At 39.5% G+C, this 12337-nt stretch overlaps 1 protein-coding gene across 3 annotated transcripts in view; it reads right to left on the reverse strand.

Moving 5' to 3' along the window:
- Positions 1-3180: 3180 nt before the first annotated feature.
- LRBA (LPS responsive beige-like anchor protein) overlaps positions 3181-12337 on the reverse strand; it is a 418626-nt gene continuing 409469 nt past the window's right edge. For all 3 annotated transcript variants that reach the window (XM_064450320.1, XM_064450319.1, XM_064450321.1), the window contains exons 56-57: positions 7028-7179; positions 3181-4719 (exon numbers count right to left, since the gene is read on the reverse strand). In XM_064450320.1, coding sequence (XP_064306390.1) covers positions 4629-4719; positions 7028-7179 — 243 coding nt within the window. In that variant the 3' untranslated portion in view covers positions 3181-4628. The remainder of the gene's footprint in view (positions 4720-7027; positions 7180-12337) is intronic.

Genomic DNA, 12337 nt, shown 5'->3' on the forward strand with positions numbered 1-12337 from the left:
ACTGCCAAGTCCACCACTAAACCGTGTCCTCAAGCACCACGTCTACCCTTCTTTTAAATACCTCCAGGGATGGAGACTCAACAACGTCCCTGGGCAGCCTGTTCCAATGTTTGACAACCCTTTCGGTGAAGAAGTTTTTCCTAATATCCAACCTAAACTTCCCCTGGCGCAGCTTGAGGCCATTTCCTCTCATCCTATCACTTGTTATTAGCGAGAAGAGACCGACCCCCGCCTTGCTACAACCCCCTTTCAAGTAGTTGTAGAGAGCCATAAGGTCTCCCCTCAGCCTCCTCTTCTCCAGGCTAAACAACCCCAATTCCCCCAGCTGCTCCTCATAAGACTTGTTCTCTAGCCCTTCACTAACTTTGTTGCCCTTCTCTGGACATGCTCCAACACCTCGATGTCCTTCTTGTAGTGAGGGGCCCAAAACTGAACACAGTACTCGAGGTGCGGCCTCACCAGTGCTGAGTATCTACAAGTATCTACAAAAAGGGCCAGAAGGAGGATCTGGGGAACTACAGGCCTGTCAGTCTGACCTCGGTGCTGGGGAAGGTTATGGAGCGGTTCTTCTTGAGTGCCATCACAAGGCACATATTGGACAACCAGGTGATGAGGGCCAACCAGCATGGGTTCATGAAAGGCAGGTCCTGTTTCACTAACCTGATCTTCTGTGACCAGGTGACCTGCCTGGTGCATGAGGGAAAGGCTGTGGATGTTTACCTGGACTTCAGAAAAGCCTTTGACACCACAGCATTCTTAGGAGGAGCAGCTGGGTAGCTGGGGTTGTTTAGCCTGGAGAAGAGGAGGCTGAGGGGAGACCATCTCGCTCTCTAGAACCACCTGAGAGGAGGTTGTAGTGAGGTGGGTGTTAGTCTCTTTTCCCAAGTTACTAGTGATAGAATAAGCAGAAATGGCCCCAAGCTGCGCCAGGGGAGGTTTAGATTGGATATTAAGAAAAAAATTTAAGAAAATACTAGGAAAAAATTATTCACCGAAAGGGCTGTCAAGCATTGGAACAGGCTGCCGAGGGAAGTGGCTGAGTTGCCATCCCTGGAGGTGCTTAAAGATGTGTAGATGTGGCACTTGGGGACATGGTTTAGTGGTGGACTTGGCAGTGTTAGGGTAATGGTTGGACTCAGTGATCTTAAGGGTCTCTTCCAACCTAAATGATTCTGTGGTTCTATGATTCTAAACTCTGCCTTTCCTAGAAAAGAACAGCCTCCATCAGCAGAACACCCAGAGATAACTCTTTGTATTATCTTGGTATCGGATTAGTTCTTTTGGCCGTCTATTCTGCTGAGTGCTAAACCAGCAGAGTGGGAATCTTTAGCAGAAACAAAGTCCTGCCGATAGGTGGAGGGCTACCAAGAGTATGTCAGGACCAGAAACAGTAATAAATACATATTCTTTGCGCAAGGCATGCTTTCCAGGTATAGAGGCTTTTTGATAATGCATAGCACAACACAGCCAAGAACTGAAGTATTACAGCATTCATTTACCTTTGCTTGCAGTAACACCACAACACAAACTTCCTTCAGAGAAACATCCCCTCTGATCACACCATCATCTCTCGCCAGATCCTACAGCATTTACATCAATCTTCACAAAAGAGAAGGGATTTCAAGCTACTTGCACTAAGCCACTTCCCCACAAACCCAACTTGCTCTCAGCAGCAGCAAACACCACTTTCCAGAGCACCTGCCATAAGCTATAGCTAACACCACATCTGTTTGAACTTACCAGAACCAGAAGAAAGCCCAGACTGTGACATAAAAAAATGCTGTTCATAAATGCTCCCTCTGAACGCTGAGGACTGAAAGGACTCTACTCCCTCTCTTCAGGAATAATCTGCAAATAACAGCTAGCTGAGGCTCAGCCACAGGTTAATGACTGGCACCTGTTGATTAAACAGGTTTCAGGCAATCCATTTGACACAGGTGCTGCCCTGAATAGACTTAACAAGTACCTGAATAGTTGGAAATTTAACCTTTTTTTGCCACCTCATCACCAACAGCATGACAGGGACTAGTCCAGCCAAAGCTGAGATCCCAAGTGCAAGTCTGGCCCCCCCAGAGTGGTGCCCGCGGTACATTTGTTTACCCGTCTACTCACCAATGCCACCAGCAAAGCAGTCCAGAATGGGGGTGCCTTCACAGGCTTGCTCACGGAGTAGAAGGTGAAGAGGTCCTTTTCCACAGAAGGGCTGCAGCACTCATGATGTGCAGAACGCCGTGCTGCACTGCCGTTGCTGCTTCTCCAAGTAATACTTGATACCATTGCGCAGCTGCCCATCAGCATGCTCTCTCTGGCTGGGTGCAACTCAGGATGGCACGCACAGATACAGTCGTGCTTTCCGTTTGGGAAAGCCTCTCATGATCAGTAGGGGCCTTTATAAAATAAGCAATCTGCCAAATCAACGCCCCATTAAATATTTTGGCTCCAAGATCAGAAACTATTACTTCTATCAATAATAAAGTGTTTCCTAAGTCAGTAGGAGATCATAATGAGAAGACTTTCTGAATTTCCATTTGGCAAAATACACCTTTGTTTGTTCTTTCCCTCCACCTAGCCTAGGAAACCCACCCCTGGCTTGAGAAAAATGCAAATTGCACTTCAAGAACATACCAGTTTCCCCTCAAAATCTTCTGATACAAGGCTACGAATGTTGTTTTCTCCACCTCAATTTGAGAAAAATCTTCTTTCCTGTGAGGGTGCCAGAGCAGGGGCACAGGCTGCCCAGGGAGGCCGTGGAGTCTTCTCCCCTGGAGACATTTAAAACCTGCCTGGATGCGTCCCTGTGCCCCCTGCTCTGGGTGTCCCTGATCAAGCAGGGGGGTTGGACAAGATGATCTCCAGAGGCCCCTTCCAACCCCTACCATTCTGTGATTCTGTGTTGTTTGAACTTAAGGAAGTGCATAACAAATGCAAAACTTGATATACAGGGCACTTAACCACAGACATGACAACTATAGCCTTTGCTCAATCAATCATCCTGCTACACAAAACAGAAAAGTGTAACTCTACTGATATCAGCATAACCGTATCAGTATAAAAACGTAGAAAGCACAGAAAACTTCGTCACCATTGCATAAACACCAAGAGTACTTCAAATGCATTAGCCACAGCACCTATTTCCTGTATTGCGAATATACATTGCATCACAAGAACCCAGTACTCCACTGAAGCTCTCAATTACAAACGTAGTTTTATTTAATTTTTTCACTCAAACTGAATTTTCTCATTCCAAATCTTTACTGAAAGAGACAGCAGTTAAATGCTTAGAAAAAACAGGAACGGCTCTAGTAGGCAGCTAGAGAAATGCATGTATCAATACATATATGGAATGTAAATTTCAACTCATAGATCACAACATACAAAGAAGATTTTTATGCAATACAGACTTACAAAACAATAAGAGTTCTTTTCACAAAGATTTTCAGAGTTCTGCACAGCAATCTTGTAGAAAAGTAGATTTGTGCAACACCAAAATAACTTACTGTTCCTTAGTATAAATTATTTTTCATTTCCTAAAAGAAAGAGATAATTTAATATGATTGGGCAGGATCTGACTGGATTTGATGACAGCAAAATATAAAAGATACTGTTGCTATATGCAGAAAAGGAATACGCATGTGCTACAGTATTGCAGGGGCTAGTTCTGGGATAAAAAAGAAAGTCACCTCTAAGTCTAGTGCTTCTGCTGCTGTATAGAGGCTGCGCACCAGCAACCCCCTGCCTTTTTAGTGCTTTCACAGTCAACCAGCAGAAGTGTGCTTTGGTACTTGCACCTATTAAAAAAATACCTGCCTCTGTGGGTTTCTAATTTGATTTTAAAGTCTTCAAAATAGCCTTTCTGATTTTGAGGAACAATCCACATTTTGGTGTGCTTTGAAGGAGATGCCAGGTAGAAACTAGAAGGATTCACACTCAATGTAAAACAAGCTCCACTCCCGATTTCTCTCTCTCAACGGCACAAAACATACAACTGAAAAAGAACTAATTGTCTAGGCCTAGAAACATGCTTGAATAGTAACATTGATGGAAATGATTTGCAAAGTTTAAAATTACATTAACCATAATATAAATATTACTATTGATTCCCAGAAACTTCAGTGCTGTTGTAGTACAATCATTTGAAAAAGTAAGAGACAAAGTGTGGTACAGATAGCACAGATTAAAATACCCCAAACATCATAATTCATTTCCATTATGTTAAAATCATATACTCCTCAAGGTTGTAGGTAAAGCTTCAGATGGAAAATCCATTTCTTCATAATATAGCTAGAATGTGAGTTTTAACCATCTTTACTTTAGGTTTCTTTTACATTACAGGGATCAAAATAGACTTCTTGTTATGACTAAAAATATAGATTTTTAACTACAGAACCCAGCAGCCATTTTTCTGCTTCTTTGCCCTTCCCCCAAAAAAGTCAAGCAAGGTCTACAAAAATAGCAATTAACTTTAAAAAATAGGTTGCCTCTTCCAGCAAATTTAAGTTACATTCAGATGTAATATAGCTATTTATAAGGAACAATGTTGTGGCAAGACACCAAGGGAGGCACGCTGTGTTCTGCTTCCTTCCAACAACAGCTGCCCACACCAGTGCTAATCTTGGTCTCTGTGAAGATCAGTACCTGGTTTGATACTCATGGTGCCAACGATTGAAATCATTGTAGAAAACCACTATGCTCCCAGATGCCATGCCAGTCATTATACACCTAAGGAAAGCACAAGACCATATTCATTAGCAAACCACCTCACGTTCTGATATATGAGTCAACACACCAAAGAGTTACATCAATATAGGCACGAGAACCCCAGGCAATGACCAACTTCCACCGAAGACAGCTGGAGCTGGAAGTGCTCCCCATGCCAGAAAAGTCAGGCTTTAGGGGCTCCCGTCTTGGGCTTCCAAGGACTCCAGAAAGCTGGATTTGAATAAAGCAGATTTATGGATCACAAAACATACAAAACACCATGCAACAGTTTATATGGTCAGCCTGAAGCTACAATTGAGAGTTAGACAACAGAACTATGAGCATGACTGTCCTGCAAGGCCACTTCAGATTTCCTGGGATTATTTCTTGGCTTGCTTGGTCAGTTTTTTTCGGGGGTATTGGAGTAGAATGAAGCCCTGGTGAAGCAGCAAAGTGAAGGAAGGCTAGGAGAACTGTTCATTTCATTTTCGCCTCCCCCGTTTAAACACATGATCTATATGAAGGAATTGGATGTAGGCACAGGACTTCAGTTGGAAATGTTAGTGGTTGGGTTTGAAAGCAATCTGAAGGCTTAGATTGTTTTGGAAGTTCCTGAAAGCAATCACTGTGCTTTCCCACTGAGGCACTCTTTCTTTCTAAATTCCTTACCCTTGGCCTACTACTAGAGATCATTTAGATCTGTTTGAAAAGCCATGACCCTTACACAGCACACAATTACAAGAGTTTCTATATCATCTTTTCTACTGTCTCATATTAAAGTTTTATGAAAGTCAAAAGTATGAAGATATGTAAAATTCTGGTATTTTAGGAAATAAGCCTCAAAAATAAGAAAAAAACCAACAAAAACCACAATGTAAAAAGATGTAATTTTTCCTTCAAAAGAAAGACTGAATATGAGATCATCAAAACAATGCATTTTGGTAGTATCACACTATTTCATTTCAAGAGCACCATTTTGATTTTTTTAATATTAAAATGTCTTTTTACACACTGCCATTCACACACACACATTCATGCAGAGCAAAGAAATTACTCCAAGTAACTACCTGCAATTCCTGAGTAATTACTCAGTAAAATACTCTCAGTAAATCCCTTCTGAGTTTATGTGTCTTCAAACCCAAAGCGAATAGGTTCCTAGCTTGAGCACATGGATAAATTTATAGATGTCCGTATTAAATTTCAGTTTATTGACATGCGAAGTTCTTGTTGCCATGCCATTAATTACAGTTTAAAGATTCTCTAAATGTAAAATTTTATACATTTCAGAAGTCTAAAATTCAGCAGCTGTAACTACAGCTTTTGAAATATTTTTAACAGCAGGGGCTTTTTAACAGAAACCTGTTTCTTCCAAAGTGCCCGCAATATCTAATTATGCTTAAAAAGAAATCGCCGAATGTTTGATTGAAGTCCACAGATTTTGTTGGTTTTGATTTTTGTAACTTCATTTTAAGTAAGTTTTAGAAATGTAGTCCTGGTAAAAATGTTAAAACATTCAGTAAGTGGAAGGTTAAGAGTCTCAGCACTACACTTTACTGCACAACGTAGACACTGCTAAGGGATTTAGGAGCCGAATCTGCTCGAAAAGCACGCAGGAACTCTCCTAAGCAAATACATCAAAGCAAACAAAATTCTAGCCCACAAGCTAAAAGTGTACGAATGAAATGGTAAACATCCATTGTATAAAAAACCAGTACTTTTGTGATAAAAAACACAGGAGGACTTTTAAGCACAGCTGCATCAGAAAATGTAATGTAAAAATGCAGTAAAAATATTAACTGATTGCCTCAGTAGAAGGAACCTTCAAGGAGGGTCATGCTTTATGTGGATGAAATAGCTTTCCTAGAAATGAAAATCAATATTTGCTTGAGCAAATTATGGATGTGTGGAGGAAATCTCACTGTGCAACTATTCTAACTGTTCCATTTTTAACATAAAGGTCTGGAATTAAGAATGTGATTTGTGTTGTAAGTGAAAGAAGAAACATGAAAAGCACTTATCTAACCTTCCACCCTCCACGTGACCCACACTGTACATTGGTACAGGCCAATAACTCAAACTATCTTGAAAGTCTGCCAGAGAAAGATTTCTTGAATCACTCTTCGTTCCCCCAAGAGCTGAAATCCTGAAAAACATTATCTGCCCTAAACAAGACATGTTAGAAAGAAACTTATGCAAGCACAGAATTCTCAATATAATCACCAGGATCTGTGATCCACAAAAAATCAACATCAGAAGAAAAACAAAAATACAATTTAATTGTAAATATATATTCTCTTAAACTCTTGTGATGACCAGACTTTGCTCTAACCTTTGGTCGTACGATAGGGCCATGGATCGGATTCCAGCATCACACCCTGGGTAAGCAAAAAGCTGCTTGAGGTCCCACACCTGCCACACCATGACAACTCCGTTGTCTCCACCTGTAAGCAGATACTGTCCATCTCGACTCAGCTGAATTGCCTAAGGGGAAATCACATGGATATTTGTCAGATAAATGTGCTGCTCTTACTCCCCCTCTTTTACTTTCAGAAGAAGTTTCATATTGACAGCTGAATGCCTAGGGAGACTTGATATCAATACAGGCTTTTGGGAAGCAACATTTTTGTTACGTTATTCTACCCAGCAATAAAATTAACATTATTATGCACAAGTATCTTTTACTACATTAGACATCACTAGTTCAGTTTTACCTCACCTGTGATTTATTCCATATTCCACAGATCTAATACGAGGTCAGCTAAAGAAATTTACTCTCCTAATTAGCTAGATTTACAAGATCCAGCAGCACTGGCATTAAAATATAATGCCTGACATTCCCCCAAGAGTCTTTAATACTAGCCTAGCAGAAGTTATCCTTTTCTCTCTGGCAAAGGGCTGAATGATGGAGAGAACTGAAATGTTACATGAATTACTAGAATTAATCTAGACCAATGTTTTTGGAATCCTGCTCTGGATTAATAAGATAATGATCCACCTCTCTTTGTAGAGACTGTGCTTCCATTCATCATCTATCCTGAAACTGCCTGTGACAAATTCAATGGCTTATACACTGATTTTGCATGGATCGTGGGGACTAATGGCAAATGTACATTTGAAGTCTTTATTTGGGATCCAGATCATGAAGAAAGAATGGATATCACTCGTTTTCACAGTAAAGACTTATTGAAACAGGAGTCTTCAATCTATTTTGATGTTTCTTGTGTGCTGTTGGAAAAATCACAATACATACTGAGTACCTGGCAGAACAGTAACTTTCCTCAGTTACCTGGTGACTATACCAGATTACATTATCAGATATTAAGATGACTAGAAACATGAGAAATATTTCTTTAACTGGGATTTTGCCAGTTTCAATAAGGCAAAATGTGGTTTAAGAGAACTGAAATTGAAATTTTATTAAAATAAGTGATACCCTATAGGGTCAGACAGACCATGATTCATCTAGCCTAGTGTTGTATCACCAACAGTGGCAGCAGGAGAAGCTGTGAGGCTGACCACCCTACAGTCCCTTCCCCTCTGCTCCCCAGCACCCACAATCACAGGATCACTAATATCAGAAAGTATATCTCTGTCCATTCCCTTTGGTATCTGTTTATGGATGTGCTGCTCATGAATTTTCTTAATCTTTTTGAGCCTTCTGATGCCTTCTATGGATTAAAAAAAAATGAAAGAAGTTAATTACAGTGAAAAATAGTTTTATCTGTTTTGAAGTCATCCTACTAGTTTCAATGAGTACCCCATAGGCCTCATATTGTGGGGTTTCCTGAGTAACTGTTCCACATTCACCTCATCCATTGCCTTCATCACTCTGTAGACCTTCAGTATTTCCCACCTCATAAAACACTGAGTAAAACTAGTTCCCAACACCAACCCCTGGAAGACCCCATTACTGACTTTTCTCACAGCAATACCAAGATCTTACACATCTTTTCAACACAGGTCTTAGTATTTACTACTACAGTAACCCTGAAGAGTTTCCTTCTGAAAGGAAAACCCTGTTCTGCTGCCAAGCAGAAAAGAAATGTAAGCAGTAGACAAAACCAGGCCTTGATTTTAGAGTTTTATCCTCCAACTATCTGGGAAACTTGAGGGGTTTGTAGGGTTTTCTAAAAAAAAAAAACAAAACAACAAACCAAAACAACCAACCCCAAAAAGTTGTATGAATTCTGTCATATGGAATGACATCAGCATGGGCTACCAGCAAGATCATGACCCTTAAAACTACAGTTTGGACTATTATTAATAAACTCCTGTAAACCTTTTCCTATACTCTCTCCTCCTGCTTCCAGATGCTCCTTCTCAGTTCTTGTTCTGACTATTGCTCCCCAGCTTACTTCTGTTTTTTCCCTTCTCTGCTCTCTACCTTTATTTTTGTATGCAATGCTCAGCACAGCAGAGCCTATCATCCTCTTCATTTCAGCGTGCAGAACGGTGAGAAACAACACTGTTAGTTGTTTGCTTGATGATTTGCTGTTATCAAAAGGAAAATAAGGAAATTTGCTACTATGAAGCACTATCTAGTATTAAACTCCTGATCCTACCTAATCCTTCACTGCATTTCTCCTACTTCCAGTTCCTATTTTTAGCTTCACTCCTTTCTGCCTCTTCTTGTCTTCTTCCAGTCTCTGACAAGTAACATTCTGATCTCTACTTCTCTGTTCCTGTCACTCCTGCAAACATCTCTTTCATTCTCTCCTTGGTTCTACCCTCAGTTGTGCTCTTCTTTCTCCTCTGCTTCCCCATCAGTCCTTCCCCTTCCTTGTCCAGGATCGTCTCATCACATTTCTTGCTGTGGCATTTTTGTGCACCTCACTGTTGGTTGCAGGGGAAAAGTCTGCATCCCTGGGCTACAGATGTTCAGTACAGAATGTAGATGCTAAGCATTACCTACTGACTGTATTTAACCCGAGATTTGTGAATCAGCTAAATTTGGGCAGCATTTCAACAAAATACACATCCTTCACACTGGGACTAATTCATGATAAATTTCAGCCCAAGGCAGGGAGCCACAAAACTTTTCAACATAACATTATAAGAATGGAGGATATTCAGAGCAATGGCTTTGAAATTCCATACACACACATTCTACAAATAGATTGATCCACTTTTTAAACGCTGTCACTGAAAGACAAAGAAATTGCCTCAAGATGATAGCCTACAAGCAAAATTCCAGCTCAAAGACTTAAATTTAGGAAACAGTAGAAAGAACTGAAGACAGGATCTTGCAAACATATCTCTCTGCTGAAGTCTGCAAGTATTTTGGCACTTGCAACCTCTGCTTCTACAGTTTTTCAATATTCAAAACTTGTAACATACTATGATTTTAAATTCCTCAGGAACAGAAATTTGGTTGTTTTTTTTTTAATATACAGAATTTATAGTGCATGCACCACAAAAATGAAACTAAAACACAACAGTGTTACGTTCATGCAACATTAAAGTGTTTATACAGACTGCTGACAAGCCTAGAAACAAAAATATACAGTGTACGCAAGAAACTGCTTCGTGAACAGCAATAACTGAAGTCAGACATACTGCACATCTGTATTTTTTGTATTGCTATAATCTATTACTATGATGCCAAATACTTCCTTTAAGAATGATATGGTGTGCAACACTTACATTAAGTTTCTATACTATATTATAAATTGTGTTTACTGCAACAACTCCCAAGTAATCAGACTCACATTGCTAAAATTTTATTTTACACAATTACTTTAAAATGTATGTAACTGAAATACAAACATATACTGTAAACAAAATAATATAGCACTGAAAAAAAACCAGATGATAAAGCTATTCTAGCTGCGTTTTGAATTACAATAACAACACATACATGTAAATTTAGGCACAATAAAGGAGAATACGTAGAGTTTTTTTCCAACCATATCCAAGTATGGAGAATTGCATACTAACCAAGGTTAGAGTTGAACATTCTGAGCTGAAGCTTCTCCCCCCAAAAACAAATGTTCCAACCATACATTTCTTCTGCGATTGTTTCTTCCAGCCTCCCAAAGCACAGCCCCAAGGAGCTTGAAAACTCATTAGAGACCCTCTTAGAAGAGTAGAGTAACTCAGTAAGAAAGGGGTCGAAAACAAACTGAGGTAAGACTGTGACAGGTATCTAGAACTGGCACGCACTGAGTGGATGATCATGAGACCTAACGTACCACACGCAATTATTAAAAAGATTATTCATTAGAAGCAAAAATCAATATGGGGGGGGGGTGTTCTTCTCTATTGCAATGGAAGTCTCCTAAGGGTATTTTCAAATTGTAATGAAGACCGTGACAAATAATTATTTGCTACACTTATAAAATTCAGCTGATGAAAATCCATTAACCTTATGGTCATGGTTCACTTGAATTTTATACTTGAGGCTTTTACTGAAGAAATGCTGTATTAAAAGGAAAATTTAAGCCATTAATCTTTAACTCTTCCACTACCTGCAAAATGCAGTGGTTTTTGTGATCTTTGGGTTAAATAAAGTGTAGACTTTGAACCTTTACTAATACCTATGCAATTTTACTAAGTCATTGGCTTGTCATGAAGCCAAGTTGTTGATTTATTTGTTTTTATTGTTTATTAATAAATTTCTCAGCCACTTGCCTATATATATATATATATATATGAATGAAGGAATGAACAGAATAAAAAGGTCACCCTGTCAACATTTCAGTTTCATGACATGCCCTTCAAGATTTAACAAACGAAAGGATGCTTTTACTCCCAAGTACTCCAACTGGCATAGAAGACGACATGAATCAATTTTACTGTTCTGCTTTTCCCCAGCGTAGTTTATCTACGATTCTGCTAGGTATGAAACTGAAACAACTCTGCAACTAATCTTTCTCACAACATGAGCTTCAGACTCTCAAATAATCCCCAAAGTGCAAAATTTCAGCAGTGTTCTAAAAGCTGCATTTCTGACTTGTATTTCCTTGGAAAGTCTCAAAACTTTGCACGAATCCCTTTTAACATCTCAGATTTTTGAAAGGCAGTACTTTGTAAAAAAGCGGAGCTGACACTGTGACAGCCCCGGCTTACAGCAGCAGGAGTCTTGTGGGCACTTCCACATTTCAAAACAGACTCAGGAAAGGAAAATAAATTGGTTCCTCTGGGTGAAACAGCATACAGTCTTTGTTTAGGGTAAAATAACTTTACTTCCCAGAACAAGCAGACTATTTAGAGTTAAGTTATTCTATTAAGATATCTAAACATTACACGGTAGATGTACTGTGATATGCTTAAGCTCCACTGAGCAATACAGTATTTAAAACAAAAACAGGTGGAAGGCATTGATTAGACTTTGAATTTCCCCAGAGCATCTGGAATTTTTCTAAGAGTTTTCTAGCACAAGAATACAAGAAAGAAAATCAGAATGTTGTTCCAAACATCACTACCGAAAACCGCTAGTTTTGTCAATAATCTTCTAAAATACAGGTCCATAATGACATAGGAAAATAGAAAGTAGAATTTTACATTACAGATTCAACATGTATGACCTTTTCCTTCCCTTTTCTATCCTCCTCGAGCAAAAACCAACGTAAAGTGTTTGTCAGCACAGCCCATGGGTAGGTACTATTCATTCTAAATGCCCCTTCTTTAATCATGCAGT

The sequence above is a fragment of the Phalacrocorax carbo genome, chromosome 4 (genome assembly GCF_963921805.1).
Source record: "Phalacrocorax carbo chromosome 4, bPhaCar2.1, whole genome shotgun sequence".
Lineage (NCBI taxonomy): Eukaryota > Metazoa > Chordata > Aves > Suliformes > Phalacrocoracidae > Phalacrocorax > Phalacrocorax carbo.